The following is a 26,063-nucleotide window of genomic DNA, read 5'->3' on the forward strand; positions in this document are numbered from 1 at the left end:
CCCTCTGTCGGAGCGCATGCCATTGTGTCAATCTGAAGGGCTGTTTTTTTTTTTTTTCCCTTTTTTTCCCCCTCCTTCTTCTTCACCCACTGTTAAAGCGGCAACTAGCCAGCAAGACGCCAGGTTATTTACTTTCAAACACCTTCAGCCATAAAGATTTTTCTTTATATAAATATATATACCCGCGGTCCCCTCCTGAAAATGTGATTCACTAGAAAAGGAAGAGGGCGACGACAGGAAGGCGAGGACAAAATAATAAAAGGATATCACGAAGAGAAATTCACCTTGGTCGCTTTTCATCTCCTCCTAACATGAGTGTGGAATGAAATCGAAAAAAATGTGGTCTCCACAAGTCGACACACTATCAGGATATATAAGGGTGATATGGTATGTTTTATATACTATAAAACTGACCTTTTAAAGCGTCACATTTGGTCGCTGATCAAAGATGTATTAGGATATTTATATATTCACGATGAAGTAGTCATTATGTAAGGCAGATCCGTACAACACTGGCAATGTGTCGCATCAAATGAGGGAAAGTTTCTCACTTCCTGAAAGTGTATTTCTGTTTTCATATCTCATTTTGCAGCACTCATCCGACAGGTTATGGATTGAACCTTTGGGCAAAGTCTGGAGTCTTCAGGCTGAAACTCACCCATGACAGGTGGTCACTAATGTAAACTTTATCACCTCAGCAACTCGGGTCACCTTTCTATATGCTGTCAGAGATGGGAGATATTTTTTTTCTCAGGACCCAGAATTTCAGAAGTTGTGGCTGATTGGCTGTAAGCAGAATATCTACTATTGATCGTCACATCTGACTGGTGCTTTAGTAGGGATCATAGAAAGACTTTTTAGTAGCTACCAACCAAATGCTAATATTTTTTTGTTTAAATATCATTTGCTTTGCCAGCCTTACTTTGGCAGGTAGCCATCCTTTAATTTTTACCCAGTGTGGACTTGCTTGCGTGCATCCGCTTAGGAGACAATTTATTAGTCATATCTTGCTCATAATGGGTGGGACACCTTTTTCCTTCGCAACCACGTTAGGGAGTGTGTCCACCAAAGTGTTTTATTTATTGCAGGTAGTTGTTAAGTGAGAACACTCAGTGTATGCACACCGGTGTGTTTATTGGTCAAATTATTGTGTCTCGTGTTTCTCCTAATAACTGGTTCTGAAATCTGCCTCCGTTGTGCGTCAGCGTCACCCTGTGCACCTGCCCATATGGTTTACACTACACTGGCACTGCACATACATACGTACCAAGTGTCATCACACGCCACAGGCATCTCTACTTTAATTTAACAACCTTGTTCTGTGACGTTGTGGTGCTGATTTGGCACACTCGTGATCTGCTGTTAAAAACTAAAATTTTGGTGAAGTCGACTGAACATGTAGCCTTCTTTTTTGATAACACTCTGCTTCACAAATAACCAACACTACTCTTCTCCGATTGAAGCTGTCATCACCTTCAGAACTCTTTTTTTTTTTTTTCAAAAAACAAAACAGAAACACAAAGAAATAAAAACCTCATACACACGCTCCACTGTCAGCTTTAATTTCAGATATCCTAATCCAGAGTAAAATGGTGTTTATGGAACATCAACAGATGTGAGCCAGCAGCCAAGCTTCTGTGGAAAGGTTGACTTTCTTAGGAAGTCTGAACAGATATATTTTTTATGGACTTTTTTATACTTTTTTTTTTTTTTGCCACGGTCTTTCAGTGTTTTAATTGAGCTTAAGTTCAGTTGTGATCTCAGCAAAAGATTAGATAATAAACTACACAAATGAAGATTTTTAACAGAAGGGCAACGCGGGTCAGAACGCAGAAGAAGAGGTGCACTGACGGATCATCACAAAGATGAGTAGTTTTCAGACTTGTACTGCAGCCTAAAACTTTTTGGGACTTGGAGACATGTTGCAGCTCCTACTCCAAAACTATTATTCCAGTTAGGAGTGTGTTGAATCAGACTGTTTCCTGCTGTCTGATAAATTTGTTGAAAACATTCCTACCCGATTCTTTCGAAATTTCATGTGTTTCATGTGTAAAGACAAACCCTGGGGCTGAAAGAAAACAGCAGTTTGGTTTGAGGATGGCTCCAGAAGCAGGTCAACTTCCATAGACTCCCATGTTAAAATTCAATTCAGCTCAATGTAAGTTACCACAAGGGTTGCCTTAAGGCGCTTTATGTTGTAAGGTAAAAACAGACTGGTAAAATGTGTTTTTACTGTGTGGGGACACCTGTAGGGACTGCTTTGATTGACTGGTGTCCCGACGCAGGCAGCTGTACCTCTGCTAACTGAAGTCCCTGTACTGGACCTCACCACTATGTTTGTGCTGCTGATGCCTTTTGAAGCATTTCATTGGAACAATCTGAAAAATAATACGGCTTGCTGTGTGTTCCGAGACATTTTTGCCTGATTTCTAGTATTTTGTTTGTCGGTTTGTTAGTACTAATCATCAGATGTGTGCCTGTGCACTGCACCTGTACAGTTTTTGGATGTAGCTTGCTAATCAACCTTAACATTAGCATATAACTTCACTCCTTGGGTATGTGAAGTTTTTACCTCAAAAATAAACAACCTAAACCTAACACTGACATCATTGTGATCATTGCTGTCATGCTGATGAATAGCAGTGACGCTATGCTTTGGTGTCACCTTCCCATTTTTATAACCTTATGTGCAGTGAGGCTAGAGATGAAGGAGCAGAAAGACTGTGATGGCAGAGAGGGAGAGTTGGACATTCTGAAAACGCTCTCTGATCACTGTGTTTCCTATTACGACTTCTTCTTTTCCCATTGCAGTGCCAAAGCTGCGTTTTTGCTTTGATAGGCAGTCTGTGGTGAAAAAGCTGTAGTGAAGTGTTGGCTACCTGTCTTATATTGACAGCCTAACCTACCCCCTTCTAAGCTTCTGTTTATAGGACAGGAGAGCTTTAGCTTTGAATATGGTCTGAAGCCGTGCACAAATGGACTTGATTGACTCAGAGTTAACCATCAGTTAAATAATGCATATGTGCGTAGTTTATACGCAGACCAGCAAGCAGTTAGTTCAGACTCTCAGTAGACTCTTTGAGAGGGGATGTGCAGAGTAATCAGAGCAGTGAATCTGATCATATGATTCAGACCTCTCAAGGTAAGTTTGGGTGAGCTCAGTGTGCAGTGGTGCTCTGGTAACGCTGAGCGCTGCAGGAGTGACGGGCAGATGTGAACAGACAGACCGACTGACCCATGACTGATTGTTCATCTCTCTGCTCCAGCAGCAGAAAGCCTGGGAACATCCTCTGTGCTCTGCTGGTCCACAGTATGCCTTTCTTTGATATCACATGCTTTTGCTTTGTCATTCTCTCTCCCCTTTTATTTTCGAGATTCTCTTTTTCTGTCTGTGAAGAGTTTGTTCTTCTTTTCCACCAGGAATTAGGTCTTTTAATTTTTAGGTAACCAATCTTATCATGTGTTTTTGATAGACGTTCTCACTCTGAGTGTCTTTACATTTTCTCTATTCCTTTTTATCCCTGTGAATCTCAGTTTTTCCAGTCAGCCCCCCCCCGCCCCCCCGCCCCCCAAAAAAAAATAAAAAAAAAATTCTCCCTTCTTTTCCACACACCAACCCCTCCTCCCCTAGGTTTGGGCACAATGCAGCTTTCTCCTGCATTTTCTATTACACAGCGGCCCTCCCCAGATGAATCCAAAGTAATTGGGGTGGTTAATTTATTTACTCAGAGGCAGTTCACAGCACATTAAATAATAGAGATAATTGAACAAGAATTGTCAAGTGTCTTCTGATATCAGACACATTACAGGAGGGAGTGTGCATAAAACTCCATTTCTATGCCCCCATTGTTTATGGTAATTAAGTACACAGATTTATTCCTTGGTTGCCTTCCAAGCTTATGGCAAGCGCCATTGTTGTCTTCTATTAATATGTAATCAGTAAATAGTTTAATTTTCTAATCTGCGGTTGGAGAATTCACTTTCTAACAACTCTTAATTACTGCTGGGCTCTAATGAGTCTCGCCATGCCGACGCAGCCAGCCAATCAGAGGCCGGGCCCGGGTCGGGGGGGAATTTGAATTCCTGCGGCACCCCCCCTCGACTAATGAACTTGTTATTCTTGCACCACTGGGAGTACTGTCCTTCACACATGCAACATTAGGAGAACGTTTCACCTCCTGCAGTAGACCAAATATTTACTGGAGTTTATTGATTTCTATTTGAACCGAAGCATATTCATTATTTATGATTTATGCATGGCTGTCTGTGTCATTTAACTTTTGTTAGGGTATCTGACCACCTTAGAAATGCAAAAGAGCTGGAACACATTGAAAAGCTTCGGCTTGTGATGGTTTCATTGTACGCGTTTAATTTCTGTTAAGATACCATTCATTGTTAGTGTGTTCCTTCTGGTGCATGTAACGCTCCTGACCTTGGTTTTGTTATTTTCTGAAGGTATTGTTGCACAGACAAAAACATATCAAACACTGCTTATTGAAAATTCAGCTTTAGTTATGAAGAAGCATTCAAATGCATCATGTAGCCTTCGCAGAAAATCCCCTGGCCTCTTTTTGAATATATCTCAGCCACCCCCTACCTGGCCCCTGCACCTATTTACACACACCTCCCATTTCAAATAGCTATATAACCAGCAACAATGGATGCAATTATCCAAATAATGGCACTTAGCTGCACCGCAAAGCTGCCCCTCACCTACTGCGCATTTGATAAGAGATAAACAAGCAGAGAGAGGAGAGAATGAGTTTTAGCTCCCCCAGATTAACATACATTTAAAAATTGCACTCCAAGCCGATAAGATTGACACAGGGTTTTTATGGCGCGCGCTCCTTTAATCTGCCTTTGTGTCTGAGAGTCGACGAGAGGAGAATGGCACAAGGAAGGATTCCAGCAAGAGCTTAATGTACTTTACACATGCAGTATCCCCCTCGGTATCTGAGGAAGGGACAGCACGGACTGTCAATGCCGTCACATCGGAAAAGGCTGCTGGCCGCTTTGACTTGCCGTGTGATTGTGTGGAGGATTGCAGCTGCTTAAATGTCAACCTGTGGCTCTGAATCCCGTTTGTCCAAGTTTTATTCATCCATCTGTATTGTTTCACAAGCTTTTTCATCTACTTGTAAATCAGATTTCAGCATCTTAAAAGTATGAATGCCACCCTGTTAAAGAAATAATCTTTAGTTGGAATTTACCAATGATTGCATTTCAGATTAATTTCTCTTTTTTAAGCGACGTGTCCTTTTGCTTGTCATCCCACAGATGCTGTTGTAGCTGCATGTGTAGTTTATATTTCTTTAGCATCAAGTGAGCCGCCTTCTCACTCTCTTTCCCATGCCTGTCGACCTAATCCAGCATTGTGGCAGCATCAGCTTATAGTTTGACTAAAGATTTAAGCTGAGCTACGTGAGTGGCAGAGGGACTCTCGCAAGTACGCGTGCACGTCAAGCTCTGCCTTTTCTTGTCGTGGCAACATAAACAGCATGTGCAGCTTTAAGTATATTATCAGGACCGGTTCTTTCACAAACGTATTGCTGAAGAAGCTTAACATTAATTATTGTAACTTTGGGCAGATTACATCCGTGCCCGCCTTGTAAGCGCAGGCAGACTCATCTTGACCTCCTATACGAGAGCTTAAAGACACAAGAATGGCATTTTACCAACTTTAATGGGATAACCAGTCTAATCTTTCAGCACTGAGAGAAGAAAAAGTGTTTAGAGTATAATACCCTCCACAGTTCACACACTGAAAGATGGAGGGAGAGGAGAGGGTTTAGTGTTGGCTTTAATCAGCGGTCACTTTGTTTTTCAGGTGCTGCTTTTCACGTTTTCCTCTGATTGCTTTTTTTTCATTCTTAGATAGACATGACTGTTCTCCACATTCACCTCTCCTCCTGAGCCTCCCAAAATAAACACAGGCTATGCTGAAAGCTTGTCCACTGTGTGAATTCTGATTGAGATAGTTGAACACAGAACGATTGCCACTATTGTTTATCCATAATCACAGACTCGGTTCGTAAGCTAAGCTCGTGGCAACTGAGATAGACACAGCCAAGAGAAGATGCGTTCCCTTCTTTTCGAAGCCCATGGTCTTTTTCTTGTTGTTGTTGTTGTTGTCAGGGTTACAAAAAGAGCACTCGCTTTCAATCGAATGGTTTTGTATTAGACCACGGTGGAATGTGTTTGTGGTCATCTTGAATTCACTTCAGGAGCAAATGCACCGTTCTTCCCTATGGGGCAAGAAAAGAAATCTAGGGATCATTCCTTTAAAACCCCATTGCCTTTTTCTTGCCTTTGAGGGAACAAAACAAAGGATTTGAGCTTTTTTTTTCTTGTTGTTTTGTGTGAAGTGTGTGTGTGTGTGTGTGACTCTAAGGTTCAACTGGGTCAGAACACAGATTAACACCCCCCCACACACATACACACACACACAGACTCCCTTTCCCGCTCATGCCCTTAATCTCCTCGGCCATTTGAATGTTTGAGCAGCAAAACAATTTAATTACTCAACTTGCAAGGACTGTGCACAAGCGGCCAGCGTGGAGCTCCTGTCCTCCTCCCGCCCTCCACCCTCACAGTCCAGCTCAGTGACACCACCCTCACTCCCAGATGTGCGCTGCTCCTTCTTCTTCTCCTCCTTTCTCTCCCCTCCCCTCCTGCTTTTCTCCAGCTCGGTGTCAGCCTTTCATACATTCTTTAACAGTGGGGATGAAAGGGGGATTTTTAGGAAGATTAGGGAATGGGATCCTCTAGGCATTGTCTGAGAATCTTCAGATAAAACGAGCCGGGTGGATGGAGTCACCGGGAGGGTGGGAGGGAGGAGGAGATTGGAGTCGAGGGGGGGTGGCTACTTAGTACAGAGACGTGCAAGTTAAATTTGTTTCCAAACTGAAGCAGAAATCATCCTGTGTCATTTAGCTATATTTTCTTTCCTTATAGCGGTTACTCAGAACTAGGTAAAGTTGTGTTCACTGGGCTGGGCAGCCCATCTGTGTTTCCTGCCAGTGATGGCGCCGATTAACATTTTCAGCCACAGGGTGAGTAAGTGAAGATGAGGAGGCCGGGGCGGGGGTCGGTTGTTGGAGAGAATTCGGAGGTGGACAATGGCCGCTTATGATAATCTGCTCTTTATTGGAGCATCCCGCCAACGCTTTCATCAGCTGCCTCTTCGCCTGAGACCCCATGCAGCAGCCGGTCCAAAGCACGCTGCAAGCTGCCAAACACGTCGTCACAGACAAGCGAGTGTCGAAATTACACACACATGCGAACACCCACAGCTACACAGAGGACAGAAAAATAATCTTTTTAGCAGCACAGTGATCCACACAACCAGATAAAGTGAAAATAGATGATTTTTTTAAATTAAATTGTTAAATTTGAGCAAAAAATTACTGATTTTTTTTGTTGTTGTTGTTGATTTCTTTTGTGGGGGGGTGGCGGGGGGGATTTCTCTTAGCTTGTCAGAGTTTAATCCACAGTTTTTCAGCCATCTCTTACTTTACTTACTTGCTTTCACCTCTCCTCAATGATAATCCTCCAATGCACATTTTGGCTAAAGATGTTTATTTTTTTCCCTCCATTATATAATTGATTATTATTTCATTTAAAAACTCCAGCCCAATAACATAATTGAATTTCATCGTTGCAGTCAATTAATCAAGGCTTTCTTATGGTAACTGATGTGGTGGCACTCCACAATGCAGGTTAATGACAGAGGTTTGGCCAGTAATTACACCATTCACTTGCTAACACAGCTGCTTGTCATCACCCCCCCCCCCCCCCCCCCCCCCCCCATACACACTCCTCCCCATTTCCCCATTGTAATGAGCACTCCAGGCTACAAATACCAACAGCTGTCTTTCCCAATACATTTCCATTTAAATGTCTATTTAAACACTGCAATTTTGCATCTGTGTATTGAATCAGAAGCTTCATCAGCCTGTTGTTGGTGTCAGTGTTAATTTAAGGCTATTCCAGATTGAAAGGTGTGTTTATAAACACATTAAAAACAATGTAAAGTTTGAGTATTTATCAAGAAATCGAAAGACTTTATTAATTGGTAGTTTTCAGTTAGTTAAATGTACCTAACCATGGAAAACAGAAGCTGATATCTGAGGGGAAACGGCTGTCGGAGGAGTGGATAAAATGATTGTGTAACAGGAAGAGATGAGGGAGGAATCGCAACACAGAGATGTAAGAAGGATGACTAATGTTGTTAGCGGAGCCATTACTGGTCCGCAGATTAATTCATTAAGTAAATTCATCATTCACCTCCCCTCGGCCTCTTGTCACAAGCCGTGTAATATGACACCCCTCAAATTTGTTCTAACATCTACCCCAGGGGGGGTTGAGCTCCCTCCCACCCACCATCCCCACACACACTCACACACACACCCTCCTTCTTCTCTTTGCTAATGGAGCAGGCGGAGCTACTTATGCTAAAAAGGCTGCAGCTGTCTGTCAGCAGGTTGAGGGGGGTCCTCCACTGGGGGTTATCACCACTCTCTACATCTTACAAACTCTCACTACTTCATTCAAAAAATCCTCCACCTACAGGTGGCTTCACCAGGCTGTGCGTCACAATTAAAGCTGAAAATAGCGACTATTCTTTTAAATTTTCCTTCAAACACTGTTGTTTACTGAGGGGTAGTATACCTTGTTGTCTGAAAGGAAGATGCCTACACAAAATTATCACAAGCTTGCTTCTTTTTTTTCATGATAATGTTTGTTAATATTTTACAAATAAATGTCAGCAAAAAACAAAGAAATCAGAAGCAAAACGAAAATGAACAGAAAATTATCCTCTTATATTCATACACGACAATTCATATCAAGCCACCTAATTTATTCATATTTATTATTTTAAGTTCAAGTATAGAAAATAAATATTAATAAAATACTTTTGTTCATTCAACATGTGTAACAAAGCAAACACAGCATATTTAGTATGAATTAATTACTCAACACGGCTATGAAATCCAAATATTCAACAAAGAGTTTAAAAAAGGTCCACAACCCTTTTATAATATATTTCTTTTCTCTTTCAGTATATATGTGTTTGTTTCAGGTGGAATGTTTGACATCTGGTTTGTTTTTTTCCACAGTGCTGTTAGGATTTTCTGCTTTAAAACACTGTGGTTCATTAATATTTGTTCATTTCTGTTCTTTTAGATACAAACCCAGTAGAAATGGCTTCGGGTCTGGTGGAATTTCTTTTGACATCTCTGCATCTTTTTATTCATATCAGGTTAAAGAATAAGTTATCATGACTACAGACATCTGTTGACTGCTTTTAGGTCCTAACAGTTTGAAATTAATTGAAAAAAGTAACTTGATATCCAGCCTTATTTTGCTCGCTCTCCTGCAGCTCGATGATTGCTCGGCCAGCCTGAGAATCCCTACAGATTTATGCTGTTTGTCTTAAGCTGTCCCAATTAACACCCGTCAACAGGTACCGGCGTTTACACTAGCGCTAAATCAACTCGTGTTTCTCCACCCCTCTAAGCTCCCTAAATGGTTCACACCTCAGTGTGTGTGTAAACACATTCCCGGGAAGCTAAACCACATGGCTTAACCTTAGTTTAGCCCCGCCGAGCCCTGGCTTACCTGCGAGTTTCAACATGATTCGTTTACAGTGCTTTTTAGCTCTGTGGCTGCATGTGGCAGAGAGGAAAGCCTTGGTTTTAATGTGAGATGGGAGTGGAAATGAGACTGACATTTATGTTGATTGTGATTGTCTGTGTTGTAGCAGATGGTTGCTATGAGATTAAAACTGGACAAAAGACAGTGCAGTTGAATGCACGTATCTAAATAATACAGTATAACCTGTTCACTGGTCAAACACCTGTTTAGGTAATATAATTTTTAGCTACATTAGCACAATCGCATTGGTTTCGACTTGATTATTAATAAGTTTGATTGGAATATTTAGGTTGGTTAAGGGGAAATTTAAGTTCATTCCACACCTTTTTTAAGGATGTATATTTTATTAAAAAGTCAAGAAACCTCTTTTTTTTATCTCATGTTTGACTGTAATCAATGTTGGGTTAATAATGCTAAAAAGAAGTGACGTACAGTATTTTTCAGGTTTGGCTTAAATCAATCATGTTTTAGCCTTTAATGTCTGGGTTTAGTGTTCTGGCAGCAGCAAAAACAAACAAGGTTGCACATTTCAGCTTAACACATTTACCATCATGAGTAGGATTCAGCTAGATGGCATTGTAGACCCCCTCCACGAGTCTCCGTCATGCTGTACTGATGATGTAACCCCCGCCCGCCCAATTCCTCGCAGCCTGACCACACTCAAGCAGAGCAGTCAGAAGAAAAAACGAACCCAGGGCCTAACAAATACATGAAGGTTTGGTTTAACTAAATCCCACAGATAATGGCTACTGTGTCAAAGACTAAAGATAGCGGGGAGGGGTGGTGGTGGTGGTGGATGGAGGGGGAGATTACTCTGGCGTTTTGCATCAGTTGCTTTCTGCTGGGTGGCCCGGCTTGTCAAGAAAAAGAAGGGAGAGACGGATGGAAAAGGAGAAGGAGAGAAAAGCATTTAACGCGGCACATTGAGAAGAAGAGGGCTCTTAATGCCATCAAAGCAAGGGGAGAAATCAGCCATTAATTTATTCTGGCCCTCACACACACTCATGCATGCATGCATGCAGGCAGGCATACACAGCGCGCGCACACACACACACACACACACACAAACACACCATGTACACTCCTTCTGTTGTTTGAGAATTTCTGTAACATCTGGTCCACGCCAGTCCTGCAAACCCACTGAGAACAAGGCTGACAAAATGTTTCCACTGTGGTCCCCATTGTGTGTATGCGTGTGTGCGTGTGCGTGCGTGCATGTACGTGTGTGCACTCCTTAAATGATTTTTGTGTGGATTGAATTATAGCCCTGACGTGAGGAGAAATTTTTCACCCTAAGATTCAGCAGGAGGGGCAGATGACTGGGCTATTCATTGGCTGATAAGAACTGATGGAGAGGTTAATAAGCTACACACCCAGGTCATCACAGGCTTTTTACTGGGCTACAGAGGAGAAAGGAGGACGACGATGATGATGATGTGTGTGTGCGTGCGTGCGTGCATGTGTGTGTGTGTGTGTGGATTGTCAGGATGGATGGTGTGCATCTCTTGAGAATCTGTACGTTTAACATACCTTTAAAGGGCCTTCAAACTTCAGTCTATCAGACGGAATTACCAAATATTTGACTTTATGCACGCAGGAAAGCGTGTGCACGCGAGCATCTATGTGTAAGATTCTTCCATGTATAAATGCACAGTGATGTAAAGTGCTCATTAAAGTGTCCTCCTGCTGGAACGGTGACTGCAGTTGACTGACTGAAGTGACTGCAGTTGTTCGGCAGCGGAGCCAGACTGAGCAGTGACTTGTTGCCATTTGCATCATCTCACCATCAAGCATCAGGAGCACAAGCAAATACTGTAGCTGGAAACTATAACTTTGAAGCAATATATGATTTATGTTTTGATTTAATGATGAAATATTTATTTTAAGCATTCAAAAAGAAATGCTTTCATTTTTAGTTCAGAAATGTAACATTACTTAACACATCTCTGTGACGTCACTTTGCTCCTCTTGCTCTTATTCACGCACTCTTAGGCTCAATAGTCAGTTGCTGTCAAAACAATTAACCGCTGAGTTCACATAGCCTTGTAACCTTCAGGCAACAAAGCCACTAAAATTTGTTTATGATCCTGAGGTTTTCTTAAAGGCTCTCTCTGAGTTTACCTCTACCTTTAAAGTTTCCTTTACCTGTCACAGATGCTACAAAGTGTCCTCGTGTGATTAATTGTGTTTTTTAATCACACAAGGAGTTGACCCACCTCATCTCCGTCAGTTGATCTGTTTCATCATCACAGAGTCTTTGTCTCAAGGTTTCTGCAGCAATAACTATTTCTACTCTACAAGTGTTAGTCATGATTCTCTGCAGAATATTTCATTGTAGTCATTAGAACGTACCCAAATTTCTTTGCTACAGTGGTGGGTCCGTTCGTTGTTACTGTTAATAATATTAAATAACTCTTGAATCTCATTTTTTTTCTCCATGTAATCTGTCACCTTTATGAAATATATTGCAATATAATTTTAGAAAAAACACCTTTATAAAGAGCTTTACAATTACACTAATTATTAACAAACTCAGTGAAATTGTTACTAATTGTTATTTCAAATGCTATTACTAAATTTATCTAAAAAAAATTTTCTTCAAGTGGTGACACCAAAAGGCAGTGAAAAAATAATCATTGAAGCCTTTTTTTGATAAATTGAACTTAAAATATACTGAAATTGTGGAACTGGAAACCGGAATATAAAATGTTTTGCTGAATTATAGACATGCCTGTGGTTCAAATACGAGAGCAGGTCGTTCACTAATCAGAAGGTTGGTGTTTCGATCCCTGACTCCTTTAGTCTACATGTTGAAGTATTGTCAGGCAGGATGCAGAACCCTGATGTGTCCATCAGAGTGTGCGTATGAATGTGTGTGACTGAGTGAATGTGGCTTGTAGTAAGAAAGCTCTTTGAGTGCCCTTATTGTGTAGAAAGATGCTATGTACATATAGTCTATTTACAACTTACTTACACATCACTCATATTCTTTAAATTTATCTTAAAAGAGACCTTCAGTACTACCTGCAGTACCCAAAAACATCTTTAGTTTATTAGTGTAAAGCACAAGCTTACACTAATACTCTTATACCTTTTCTGTATGGTATTTTAATGCTAGGTCAAGCACTGCTGTTATTCCAAACCTAGCTCAGCCTAGTTTTATTTCCCACAATTCCCTTGTGTAACCTGAGGCTAGAGGAAAGCACCCCCCACTAAGATGAAGACAAAACACTCAGGAAAAAAAAACAGACTAATCTGTGTTTCTCTCCCCCACCCTCTTTCCTCTCTCACTGTGCTGTGGATACTCAAAAATACACCTCTGTGACGTTTAAACTGAAACCACAGTACAAGTGTTTTTATGCTTTAGGAAGCACTGGTCAAATCACGTAGGACTTGGTGGATATCAGCCATCAGGAGTTGACCACCAAGGCTCAGCTTGAATAAATGTACCTCATTTAAATCTGTACCCCAATACCTGATTGCTGCCATGTAACGGTGGAGCTAAGGAGTAACGTGAACCAGATACAAATGAGTTTCAACAGATGGAGCTCAAGATGTTTTCCCAGTGATCATCACTTCTGGCATTGAGCTGCTTGATTGAAGAATCTCTCACACTTTGTGTTGTAGCACTGAAGCCTAATAGAAGCCGCCTCCCGAAGGTCCAAGCAAAGGCTCTCATTCTGAGAAAGAGAAAAAGACTCCAAACAGGACCCTAGCATGGGGTCTCTCCGCTCTTCTCTCCCCCTTCATACCGACTCTTGTCCTAGGGCTAATAGGGAGGCGCCGGGCGCCTTTCCTGCTCCCTATCACCTACTCACCTTAATAATAAAAGAGAGCCCCCTGTGGAAAGTGGCTAGCAGGAGCTGGTGAAGATCACACTGGTAATAGGATGATGCCTTTTTGCCTTTTGTCATGAGATTATGAACAGGGATAGCCTCTCCTCTCTGCTCCTCCACTCTTCTTTACTCTTCCCACACACAGCTACAGACGTCCTGGAGGGCCCTGCCGAGTTGGAGTGGAGACAGGCGTAACCGAGGCTTTGTTGCTCTGCTTGTATGGTAAAAGGCCCGCTAATGAAATACCTTTTAGGGGGTATCGGCAGGTGAGCTCCCCAATCAGGCATTTCAGCAAAAACACACACACACAGGCGTACATACACTCACATATTCTCCGTCTCCTCTCATCTGCCCCCTCTTGCTATATTAATTACCTGAAGTGCTCCGGCCCTGAAAAAAGCTCTCAATTCTGCCGCGCCTCTCCCCTCTCTTCATCCAACACGACAGCCACAACGGCCTGAGCTAGCCTAAAGTGGGGCAGGGGGGTGCAACAGAAAAGGAAGGGTGATAATAGTAGTAATGAACACGGGTGACAATAATGAGAAAGGTAATTGAGAAATGGCGTATGGCAGGCCCCCTGATTTTCCTTTTCCAGCCCCAAGCTAAGTGGGGACGAGTTGAAAATCATCTTATTTAGGGCTCAGTTAAATGGTTCGTGTAGCGCGTTGGAGAGTGTGGGGATTTCTGACGCTAAAGCTAAAGTGAGCTGACAAGCATAGAGTGGGTGATACAGCAGCCTAATGGGTTAGGGAGTGTTTAAAGCCGCTGTTGACTTTAGACTGACTCTGTGTGTTTTTTTGTTTTTTTCTTTCCCCCCTTTAATTTCTTATTGACATTGAATGGCATGGTCAAAACAGCCTGTGCTGCACTGTTAGGATTATTGTTAAACACCTCAGTGCTTCACTGCTGTTCCTTTCTCTTCCAGTCAGCTCGCTGTGGTTGTTTTCTCCGTTTGTATGGATGTGAAAATTCACTCTGCAGGACTGCACATGCTCCAAATGCTCTGTTTGAGCATATCTGTGTTTGATTGTGGCTCAGTTTGTATGCACTCTGCTTCCATCTTATGTTTACTGTAAATCCCTATAACTTGTGTGTGTGTTCGTGGACTCGCATTGCCCGCCTTTCTCTCTCTTGTGTGCATCTTTCTGTTTCCTCCTGGCCTTCTCACCCAGGCTGTGATAGAGACCGGGCGGTCTGGGCTTTAACAGACAGAAGCTGCCTCCACCAGCCCATAGTCTGCCACTCTCTGATAATGTTTATTGATTTGTAGCAGAAACACAATTTGATGGAGATGGGGGAGGGAGGAGAGAGGAGGAGATGCTTCGGGGGTGAGTCGAGGCAGAGGAGGAGAGCATATTTGTGATTGTCACGGCGTGGCTGGTTCTCCTAGAAAAAGACTCTGGGAAATGGCACTTATTTTGTTCTGATCTGAGCACCTTTCAGCCCCTTTATGTGATCAAATAAAATATGTTTGATTTAAATATTTAAAATGAGACGCTAAAGAAAGTTGAAAGAGGAGAAATTACTTCTCTTGTCCAAATATACTCTTCAGCTGCTGTTCAGTGTGCATGCGTGTGTGTGAAAATGAAACCTCCTAATATGAGCATTTCATCTCCTCACTCAGTCTATTATGTGAACTCTGTTTGCCAAAGCTCCCATCTGTCCTTAGCTTCTGAGGTAGAGGTGTTTGGAGATTGCTCTACTGTTGGCTCTGAGGTCAAACGTGTTTACCCAGTGGTGTGTGTTTGCGTGTGTGTGTGCGTGTGTGCACGCGTGCATACGTTTCTGTTTCTGTATATTTAGAAGAGTCCACAGAAAAGATTAAAGAGGTGAAGAGTGGCGGATGGAAAGGAGGAAACATGTTAGCAGGATAACATGTTAGGCTTTGACAGTCTGACTCTTCTCCTCCCTCAAACTAGGCTCATCATCAGGACTCCATAATAAAAATGAACCTAAAACAGCATGTGTTATATGAAAATGAATGAAATATATATGAATATATATGTATGAAAATAAAAAGCATGTTTCCACATCTGAAACTTTATAAAAGAATTTTGCAGCTTTTGGATTCAGGAAACGTTGCAGAATAAATCCCAGGTGTGTGTGTGTGTGTGTGTGTGTGTGTGTGTGTGTGTGTGTGTGTGTGTGTGTGTGTGTGTGTGTGTGTGAGTGACTGAGTGTGAGAGAGAGAGATTTTTCTCCTGCTCGGTTTACAGTTCGCAACACCGAGTCAGAGTTTCACCAGTCACATCCAAACAGGTGTTAAATAGGCAATAATTATTTTATCCAGCATAATTTTGTAACACTCATCCCCTCCTGATCTCCTTTTATTACTGATTATGGTAACAAAACAATCGTATGATGAAAATATTCATCGTCATTCAGCAGGCCTGTGCTGTTGCTCTTCCAGCATCAGCATTTTGAAAGATGGGCTTCCCCTGTTAGCATATTGCGTGAAATCAGAAACAAATAATTCTGCAGCCCTGCTTATGATTATGCATCAGATTTAATTAAACTCAGTGCCTCCAAAACTCTGCCACACCCTACTCCTGCTTCTCCTCCTCTCCCTCTCCCCTACCTTCACCTCTTTTGTAAGTTGTAAAGCAAGCAGTGGTTGACAAATGACACCAGTGGAAAAGGCACTCATTGTGCCTCAGTGTGAGAGGAGGGTTTTTTTCCCTCCTCTTTCTTTTTTTTCTGAATTTTTACTTTTCTCTATCCGGGGGGAGCAAGAGGAAAGAGGTGAGTGTGAAACGGTTAATGTGTTCCATTCACCAGACCTTATACACAGGTTCAATAAAGCAGGAATCTGCTCTATGAGCTAGGACCCATTGTGCCATTGAGGACACCTAAAAGAGGCCTCGTACAAGACTCCCTTGGAAAAATAGCCCTCAGCACCACTCCAGAGGAGAGGAGAATAGAATAGGAGAGAGCAGGAGGAATCACATGCAGTGGCTAGGCAGTTTGATTCTTACACATCTCACCAGTGTTGTAACATTTGGCGTGCATAGCTTTGAGTACATCTTTGACTTCAGTGTTACTCTAATTTTCAGAAATGGAGAGAAAGACGAGCGTAAGCTTTAGATGTGACGCTTTTTATAGGTAAACCTGAATTTGAGAGCTCCCTAAACTCTCCTGCTTACAAGCTTCACTCTGTCCTTCCCTGTCTCCTTTCCTAACAAGACACTCCTCTCCTCACATTAATTAAATCAAGTCTTCAGTAGGCTACTTACACACAATTCCCCCCCTCCCTCCGGTCCTCGGCACAAACCTCTCTGATTAGGCCGGCCCCTGTCATGCATATTCACATCACTGCCGTGACAGCCTTTTAACGAGCTCTTACCTAATCACAGGAAACAATGTTCATCCTGTTCTTTTTATTCCTCCTTCTCTCATTTTCTTTCATGTGTCTTTGGCTTTCATCTTCCCCCGATCCCCGCTGATATCAGACGGGTTTGACGCTCGGATGGAGAGAACGATGGGGGGAGACGCACAAGTGCAGCTCAGCCCTAAATAAACCGCAATTGAGAAAGTGACTTGAACACAGAAGAGAAGTTCAGCTCCATCTCCTCCCTTCCCCTCCTCTTCTTTCTCCTCCTCCTCCCTGCCTTTTTATATGTCCGATAGACAAATTGGATTAGCAGCTATTGGATTAAATGACAAAATGGTGGGATAAGGACTGAGATGAACATGCTGTGATCACAGCTTTTAATGTGTTTCTCTTTCTGTCGCATTCATTTTCCTCGGTTATCCAAGCTGCTTCCTTCAAGGCACAGAAGTTTCTCCAGGGAAGAACAAATGCAGGACACCCTGCTCATCCACTTACTGCAGTTTATACGAATTAGAATGAACATCTCATGTGCAAATACTGCACATGTTGCTGTTTGAAGCCATTGATCACAATAATGAAAGAGAAAAATGTATTTTAAGTATTAGTTGCTGAGAGCAGTTAACATTAGCAGCCCTCTTTTCTTACAGATTAACTTCATAATTAAATTTGTAATTTGTTGCAAAGATTCTTTTATGTTGTGACTTCTGCTTTCTCCACAGCGGTGGCTAAACTAAACAACTGACATCATTGCAATCTCAGGAAAATAAAGAGCAGCCCCATACATCTGCATACATTCCTATTTTCAGCATTTTCATTGTGACTAATCTGGGGGGTTTTTGTCGCTCTGTAGTCCTAGGGTTAACATCGATCACTGGTTTAAGAGGAGACGCAAATCCCCGAAGCATCCAAGTAGATCCGTCCACTGCGGCGACCGCTTGTAAATAAGGGAGCAGCTAAAAGAAGCTAAACTACACACCGATAATTTAAAGCTAAAGTTATCAGTAATTGCAGGTTTAGAGCAGTAGTGCAGCTTCTGGTTTGATGTTTTAGTCACCAAATAAAAATACAGTGATGCCAGTTAAAGTCAATTAATGTTTACTCACTAAGACTAATGCTAAAGCATGAATTTCGTACATTTAGCACATGGCAGCATGGTGCTCTTAATTCAAAGCAGCTCAGGCCAACAGCAGCAGCAGTTTGACCACCTCGGGGTGAGTTTCATTATTCCTATCAACACTGAATGGAACATTGGCCAAGATTGCTATCTTAATCTTATTTGGCTATAGAGGCTGCCTTTGTACCCCTTTTTTTCCATTTCTTTCTTCATTTCTCTCTCACCATCTCTCATATGGATGCTCCCAAACACACAGTGACCTATGCTAACCAGCCTTGTCTTCATGCCTCGAGGATAGCAGCCTCCCTCCACACACGGCAGTTGGTGTCATTGTATCCTGGTTGCGTTTCTGCAAGAGGCCAGGAGTGGAACAAGAGAAGAGGAAGACAGGCAATCAGATAGAGGGGTTGTTGGGATATGTCTATCAGTTGTATCTCAGCTCTGTGTGTGTGTCTGAGTTGATTGTATCTTGTGTGTTTCTCACCAGCACAGCTGCATTGATAGCTGAGGTAACACTAAGGATGATATTAATGGCGATAAACCTTGTGCATTTTCATCACTAACCCTTTGATGTCCCCATCACACACTGTACCAACGCCAAATTCATTGCTTCAGTCTCACTGGAGTTGGCCTGTTTCTGCTCTGCCCTGCTCTGTGTTGAGCACTAAGAAGTGGCGTGTAAGGCGAGCAGCAAGACCCAGAATGCACCCTGCCAAACTGCCAGATGCTTTGATCCAAGATGGCCCCCTGAGAGCCAGCATGGATCCACAGTGTCTCAGAGCCAAGGCTGGATTCGCAGACACAGTGTCAGTGGTGACTGCCAAGGATATTTACACCATTTGTTTTCATACACCACCACATTCAGCAGTCTGTTGTCACTATAAGCATATGGCTTTCTATGGAGCAAAGATGTTTTTAGAATGTGCTGCACCAGTGGGAATCAAACCCCCAACCCAGAACTAGAGCCTTAATTATCATGAAACTGAAACGACCATTACTTTTACGTTTAAGATGACGGTATCGTGTACAGTTGTCTTGTTAATTCAGTCGTGTCGAGTAGTCAAGCTAGTAGAAAACTATTTAAATAATCTGAAGACTTTTCAATAATTCATTGAATGCAATTGGCCTGTAAAATTACAATGTAGTTATATAACTTTTTATTTTTTAAAAGCTCTTCCCCCAACAGCTCAAAAACATTAATTAAAGGTATAATAAAACATGATTTTCCCATGCCTAATTGATTGAAAAGAGGTTTAGCACCCACCTATAACAATAAATCTGCGCCCAGTCTGTCTCTTTAAGAGTCAGGTAGGATCTAGAGGTCGGAGGTGGATGCTGAGCAGCTGTCAAGTCTCCTGCCTCCATCCCTCCATCCCTCCATCCCCTGACTCACCTGCTCGCCTTTATTTCCTCCTCCACTCCCTCCCTCGTTCCAGTCATCCCATTTTGCTTTCACATTCAATAGTTCTCCCCCCTCCTCATCTCTCCCTTTTCTCCTTCCTTCTACCCTTTTCTCCTCCCTCTTCTCCCACCTTTTCCTCTGACCTCCCTGCCTTCCTCTCCCCTTGCCTCCCTCCTTTCATAAAATGTGGCTGTTGGTTGGCTGGTAGCAGCTGGCTGGCTAGCGGTGGGGGATATAGCTTTATAATCCCCTCTCGTCTTCCAGCCCGCCTCGCCACAATGTCACAGGAGCTTAATATTTGCCATTATTATTTGCTTGTTTTATTTGACTTCGAGGCAGCACAATGACCTGTCAGCGCCGGCTTTATCCCCCCTCCGAGTGTCGTCCATTTCAAAGTTGACTACAGTAATCCACGAGCCCGTGATTCCGCTAAATCCTGAAGCTTTCTTTCATTCGCTTGTTTTTTTTTTTTTTTTGTTTGCTTTCTTTCGTTCTCCCTTCCCGCTCCCTCCTCCTAAATGAAATTACATACATCTGCTGGCTCAGAGTATCACAAATATCCACACACTCACCAGTGTCCACACACACACCCACGCGTTTGCCTTTTGTCATCAGTGACGCAGTGGCCCGATGGTCCCACTGCTGCACTGTGTGTGTGTGTGTGTTTGATGGAAAAATTCCTTTCTTTCTTATTTTCTTGTCTCCTGAGAAGCAAAGTTATTTATTTATTTACAGCTTCTCATCAAATAAATGATACAGTGGTTACAGCTACAATACTCAGACAATAAATGTTGGAAATCTTCTTAAAACAGTTGGTGCATTTACCACAGTGAATGTAAGGATTCATATCGCCGCTGCAGAGTTAAACAGGACCTTATGGATTATCGCCACTGACACTGTTCAGCTGACCTCGAGATTCGATAAAGAATAAATAGCATTTTAATTTATAACATGTGAGAGATTATTAAAACAAACCAAGCAGAAAGAGATGCTGATTAGTATTATTTTATGGAAATCTAGTTTTAATTTTATTGATTATCCATTCCTTAAAAAAGTAGTCATAACATCTGTAGGTAACATTTAAAGATTTACCTTTAAAGATAGGTAGATAACATTACCAATAACTCAAGAATAAATTTTGAATTTATAGAATTATAGTAAATAATTATTTTACTGGTAGCATTTTGCATCTTTATTATGTGTTTATTAATCATCACTGCTGAGACTGTTGTTATTTTTGTTCCTGCTCAGTGAGGCCATCCTGATTCCCAGGGTGTCAAATACTGCAGTTTAATCAAAGCCTCTGGATCCTGAGAGACACGCCCGAGGTGTCTTTTCACTTTGGTTTGGTGTAAAACCTTACAGTGTAATCATTACAGGATGAAAATTGGAGCAAAAGCCTGGGATTAAACAGACCTACATGAATTTACAGCATCATAAACGACTTCTCAGCATAAATACACCTGCTCATTATCTTTGCCACACCTGGTCCGAAATAGCCCCACTTAGTTACCTGAAGATGTACTAAACAGTATCTAGAAAGTTTTATAAATAGGTTCCAAATTTACAGTAACCATCCAGCTAATGTTCAGACTATTATCCTGTTTCCAAATTTAATTCATTCTAAAAATATTAAATAACTTTTCGTGCATGTTTATGGGCCGTACTTGAAAATGCTTCCTTCCTTCCTCTGTAAGCATTTAACACCTGAGAGCTTCAATGAGCATTTAGTTACCATTTGTCAGTTTCTGGTTTGAGCGTCATCACAGGTTCCAGTATGTTTAAAAACTTACGATTATGTGGTTTTATTACACGGAGGCCAGCAGATGCACAGTGGGAGTCAAACTCCACACACAGGCAGCTGGTCTTTATTCCAGGTCAAACACGATGGAGGCTGCCACTGTTACCTGGCTAACATTTGAAGCTTTCCATTCGATGTGCTTTGTCTGTATCAGTTGTGCGCATCCCATTGTACCTTGTAAGTAAGTTACAGCATAGAGCTTTAGCCCCAGGCGTGGGCAAAGCTTACATTAGCCATGCATCTGAGCCTCACTAGCTCTCTGTGTGTGTTGAGCAGGTATTACACTAAGCAGTAGAGAGTCCCAGAGACTTTTTTTTTTTTTATGAAGGCCTGCTGAGTGATTGGTGGGATATGTATTGCCCTACAGTGAGAGGCTTCACTCTGTAAAGGCGCTCGACGGTAATCGCCGAGTTAATCCCGCCCCGGTTGAAGCCGTATTGACGTTGTGAAGGCATGGTGTGAAGTAGGTGAATGTTTACACGGGGAACATAAGCAAAGAGAGTATTTACACCCACACATGAATATCTGGTGGACACACTGACTCTGCGGGGGCAGCAGCTCCGTCGTTTATCTGCCTCATCGCTTTTCATGTGCATATGCTGGTATACACGGCGTGCTCTAATTTTTATGTCAGGTTCAATCCACTGTAAAAAAACAAAAACAAAAGAGCAACGTATTATTCTTGAAACATTTCCTGTAACGTGTGTATCTGCTGGTTTATTTATTGGTGTGTTTCTGTGCTCTTTCCAGGCAACAACAAGGAGGAGGAGGAGGCCATGATGCAGGAGTGGTTCATGCTGGTCAACAAGAAGAACGCCCTCATCAGGAGACAGAACCAGCTCTCTCTGCTGTGCGTACTGTTCTTCCTCTCTGTCGCCTCGTCTTTGCTTCCATTTTAATTTCTCACATGTCAAATTAAAGCAGCTGAGAAGCGTTTTAAACCTGCTCCTTGAGCTTTAGATCAAGCTCGTCTAAGCTGCACGGGGCAGGAGTGTCCTCGCCACTCCATTCACCCCCTCTCTGTCTATCCACTCATTGATTTACATGCAGAAAGGGATATAAAATCAATAGAAATGTGGCGATCGCTACTCTATCTGCAGTCTCTTTGTATGTGGTCAGCTGCGACAGGTGGAGACACGCGCTGCCTTTTTTCCTCATTTGCGGCTGTAGGGATTTCAAAGTGTGCAAGTGGAGGAGAGCCTGAAGTATTCATAATCACATTATATCGTGGGAAAGGAGAGGCTTTTAAAGTGGCCAATTGACAGAAGGGCTGATTATTAGCCCTTTCTGTTCTCTCTTTGTGGAGGCAAAGAGAAAAAGGCGCCTGTGAAGGACAAATTCTATTAGGGGCCGAATTAGCTCATTTTTTAATATGGCTGAAAGAGGAAAGAATTCAATTTGTGCTGCGGGTGCCAGATATATCCACACAGGGCCACGCTTGCATATACACATCTACTCCCTCATCTTCTGTTTTTAATGCATTTTCACCCCCACCCCCCAAACTCTGCTCCTTATTTCCCTTTTTCTATCCTTACACATACACACACAAACACACACCTTCACCCAGGGCTGTGCACTATGAGTATCAGTTATGTGCAGTAGATTAATGCGAAGCCAGAGAAGGTTCGGGCGAGTGGCCGAATCGATGTTTATTGCAGGTTTCTTTAAGTACTTAATGATTTAGTCATTAACATATTGATGAACTTTGTGTGTGTGTGTGTTTCCCGTCTCCCCTCTTTCTAACTTGCCACAGGGAGAAAGAGCACGATCTGGAGAGGCGTTTCGAACTGCTGAACAGAGAGCTGAGAGCCATGCTGGCCATCGAGGGTAAGACACACACACGCAGAGAGAGGCTGCAAACGCGTACATTAAAATTTTGTAACTTTAGATGCATTTTAAACAGCAGTTTTCACAGCTGAGGAGATTATGTAACAAGTGAAGTAAAACAACCAGGAGCTCATTTTACTCTCTCATTCCTAAATCTTCCTGAAATTTACCAGAACATCTGGATAGAGTTTAATTACTTCCCAAATGAGTCCTACAGGAGACAGGCAGCAATAGTTGAAGTTCATTTCCCATTTTGTAGTGAGGAGGGTAAAATCGACTGTCGAGGTCGCTTGAGTTCGAGTAAAGTGGTTGGTGTCTCTTCTTCTGAGTCCTTCCTAGGTGGCGTCCGCCCGTTAGCGGGGGCCAGCCTTCATCGGGAGCCTGAAGCAGGGTGATTTGAATTCTGCTTCGGCTTGATGAGGATTAAGATGCGAGCTTGCGAGGGATTTCACTCCCAGATACTTGATCAATGCTATCTGTTTCTCAGCCAGACCCGACTAGCCGATGCCTGATGTGGAATCTGACCACAGCTGCATTCAGTGTTTGCAATGTTAAGAAGAAAGGAATGCAGTTATATTGTTGAAAGCTTGTTAACTACACCGCAGCCAGAAAAGCAGCCATTGTGTCGTATCAAAGTTGTCAGAGGGCCATGGAAGTTTAATCCCCTTCGACTGCGTCCTCTTTGGCAAAATGAACCTTTCGCCAATCAATGCTAATTGATTTTGCCATTCGACATTGACCAGCACCACCCCCTTCCCACAAACCACCCCCTTTCTCCTCGCGGCCTTCTGACACCCATTGTAATTTCACCGGGCACCTGATAAGCTACCTGGTCCATAATAAATCAATTCTAATTAGCAAAAGAGGAGATGGTGGAGGGGGGGTGCAGACACGCGTATCCAAAGCGGCGCTGCAGCCGGCACCACGCTGCCTGCGTTCAGCTTGATTTCCTCCCTCTTCTCTGGCCGCTTTATTTATTTTTATTTATCGAGCTCCTGCTGGAGTCGAATGTGAGGATTTCGCTTTTTCTGCTTCACATAACGGAGTGTGTGTTTGTATCAGCGAGCCTGCTTTAAGCACGCGTGTGTGTGTGTGCGTGCGTGCGTGCGTGCGTGCGTGCGTGTGTGTGTGTGCGCGCGCGCATTGTTTTGAGCCGTGTTTTTGTCTTTGTCTCGTGTGTGTGTTGTGGATTCATATGGCTTGCGCGCATGTGGATGTGAGAGTACAGATAGTGTGTGACTCGAGGTGGAGAGGTGGTGTGTGTCGTGCCACCGCCGTCCTCTCTGCCTTCATGTGGACTTGTTGGATTTGCAGCTGACTAACTTATCAGCGGCCTTATTTTCCTCCCTAAGGGAGGCACTTAACATTCAGAGGCTCTGCCTTTCTCTCGCAGCCACAGATAGTTGTCAGCTGCTGGGAAGAAAGGTGTGTGTGTGTGTATCTGTTGGTCTCCGTTTGCCTGCGTCTGTGAGTTTACATCTCACAGGTGTGTTTCCACCTTTCGTTTTCTGTGTGTGTGTGTGTGTGTGTGTGTGTGTGTGTGTGTGTGTGTGTGTGTGTGTGTGTGTACGTCTCCCCAGCTCTTATTTGGTGCTTGGGCAGGTCCATTGAGCGATGGTTGGGCGTGCGAATAATTGCTGATTTGGTTGGCCAGTCGATGACACAGAGAGAGAGAGAGATGACTCAGAGCGAGAGAAGAAACACACCTGCCCTCACACACACACGCCCTGCTGAGAAAAATATATACCTGCACTGAATCAAACGCACCTCTCCCTCTCACCTGACACACATGCTGAATCACACACACATTGTCAGGTCAGTGTGAAGACCTGAAGTTTCTGTCTTCGTCTTTTTGTGTGAAAAGATGTTAAATATCTCCTGATTTACGGTCCAGCTGCGGCAGATGTGGGTCATATTTGTACGCAGTTATAGAGAAAGGAAAATCCTGTGAGTAGTCTCTGCAGTGATGTAGACATTTAAGGGTTTGATGAAAGTTAAAGGCAGGAGATTATAAGTTAAGCCGCTCGGCCTCCTCTCTGTTCTGAGGCAAAGGTTTGACTCGTGATGTTTTATTCCACATTTGTGACGCTGACGTAAGCTTACTGGGACAGTCGGGTACAAGAGGACGAGGAGGAGGGGAGGAAGAAAAGAAAGAGGGGGAGCTTTGAGGTGGAAAGAGGAGCGTGGGGGAGAAGACGATTCATTTGAAATCAACTTTGAAGCCGATATTCTGCAAAAGGACAAATTCTTCTCAACTTTTCTCAGATTTTTGTTTGTTTGAGTTAGAAGATCTTAACGGAGCAGTGATTCCTGATGTAGTGAAAAGGCACAATGTAGAAACATTAAAGTCACACAAGGGGGAGAGAGAGGGGAGGAGGGGAGGGGCTAGTTTGTAGGGCTACAGCTGCAGGATTCACTACAGTGCCAGGTATTTTTCCTGCACTTTGGATCTCAGCACATATTAACTGATAAATACAGAACAACTCATGGTCTAGTGCGACCCTAAGCAATGCATTGTCTAACTGAATAAAGAAAGAAAGAACTGTATATTTAAATAATTTCATATCAGCACACAGCAGTGCAGTATTTTACACATTAGTGCATCTAGAACCGCCTGCACTGATAGTTTAGTTATTTATTCACCAGGATATAGTTATGTATATTACTTTGTTAGAGTTATCCGATTATTCGTCTTGCACTATCCTTCTGTATATTACTGTACACTAATCTTATTGTATATATTGTATATCTTATATATCTTATATATATTTCATCTGTTCCTCTGTCTCTCCTGCTGCTTTGAGCATGTACATGACAAAAGAATTTCCCTCAGGATAAATAAAGTTGTTCTTATCTTATCTTATCTTATCCCAAACCTTTAAAAAACAATAGATCAGCACAATAATCGCAATAAATGTAAAATGTAAGGTGTTTGAGTGAATTAACAGTGTCGTCACTGTACGTCTGTTGTTTTTGTTTAAATTGAATGTATCATCTGTACATGAGGAATATTCAGAATACATTTTTACAAAAGCACTCAAACATAATTTGGTAACTGATGCTGACTCATCTTTGGACATCAAGTGTCTGCCTCG

The 26,063-nt window shown here is 42.6% G+C and overlaps 1 protein-coding gene across 4 annotated transcripts in view; it reads left to right on the forward strand.

The window, feature by feature from the left end:
- Positions 1-26,063, forward strand: part of ehbp1 (EH domain binding protein 1) — a 161,762-nt gene that overhangs the window by 129,375 nt on the left and 6,324 nt on the right. For all 4 annotated transcript variants that reach the window (XM_063492101.1, XM_063492103.1, XM_063492102.1 and 1 more), the window contains 2 exons: positions 21,892-21,991; positions 22,895-22,968. In XM_063492101.1, coding sequence (XP_063348171.1) covers positions 21,892-21,991; positions 22,895-22,968 — 174 coding nt within the window. The remainder of the gene's footprint in view (positions 1-21,891; positions 21,992-22,894; positions 22,969-26,063) is intronic.

Source organism: Pelmatolapia mariae, linkage group LG13 (genome assembly GCF_036321145.2).
Source record: "Pelmatolapia mariae isolate MD_Pm_ZW linkage group LG13, Pm_UMD_F_2, whole genome shotgun sequence".
NCBI lineage: Eukaryota > Metazoa > Chordata > Actinopteri > Cichliformes > Cichlidae > Pelmatolapia > Pelmatolapia mariae.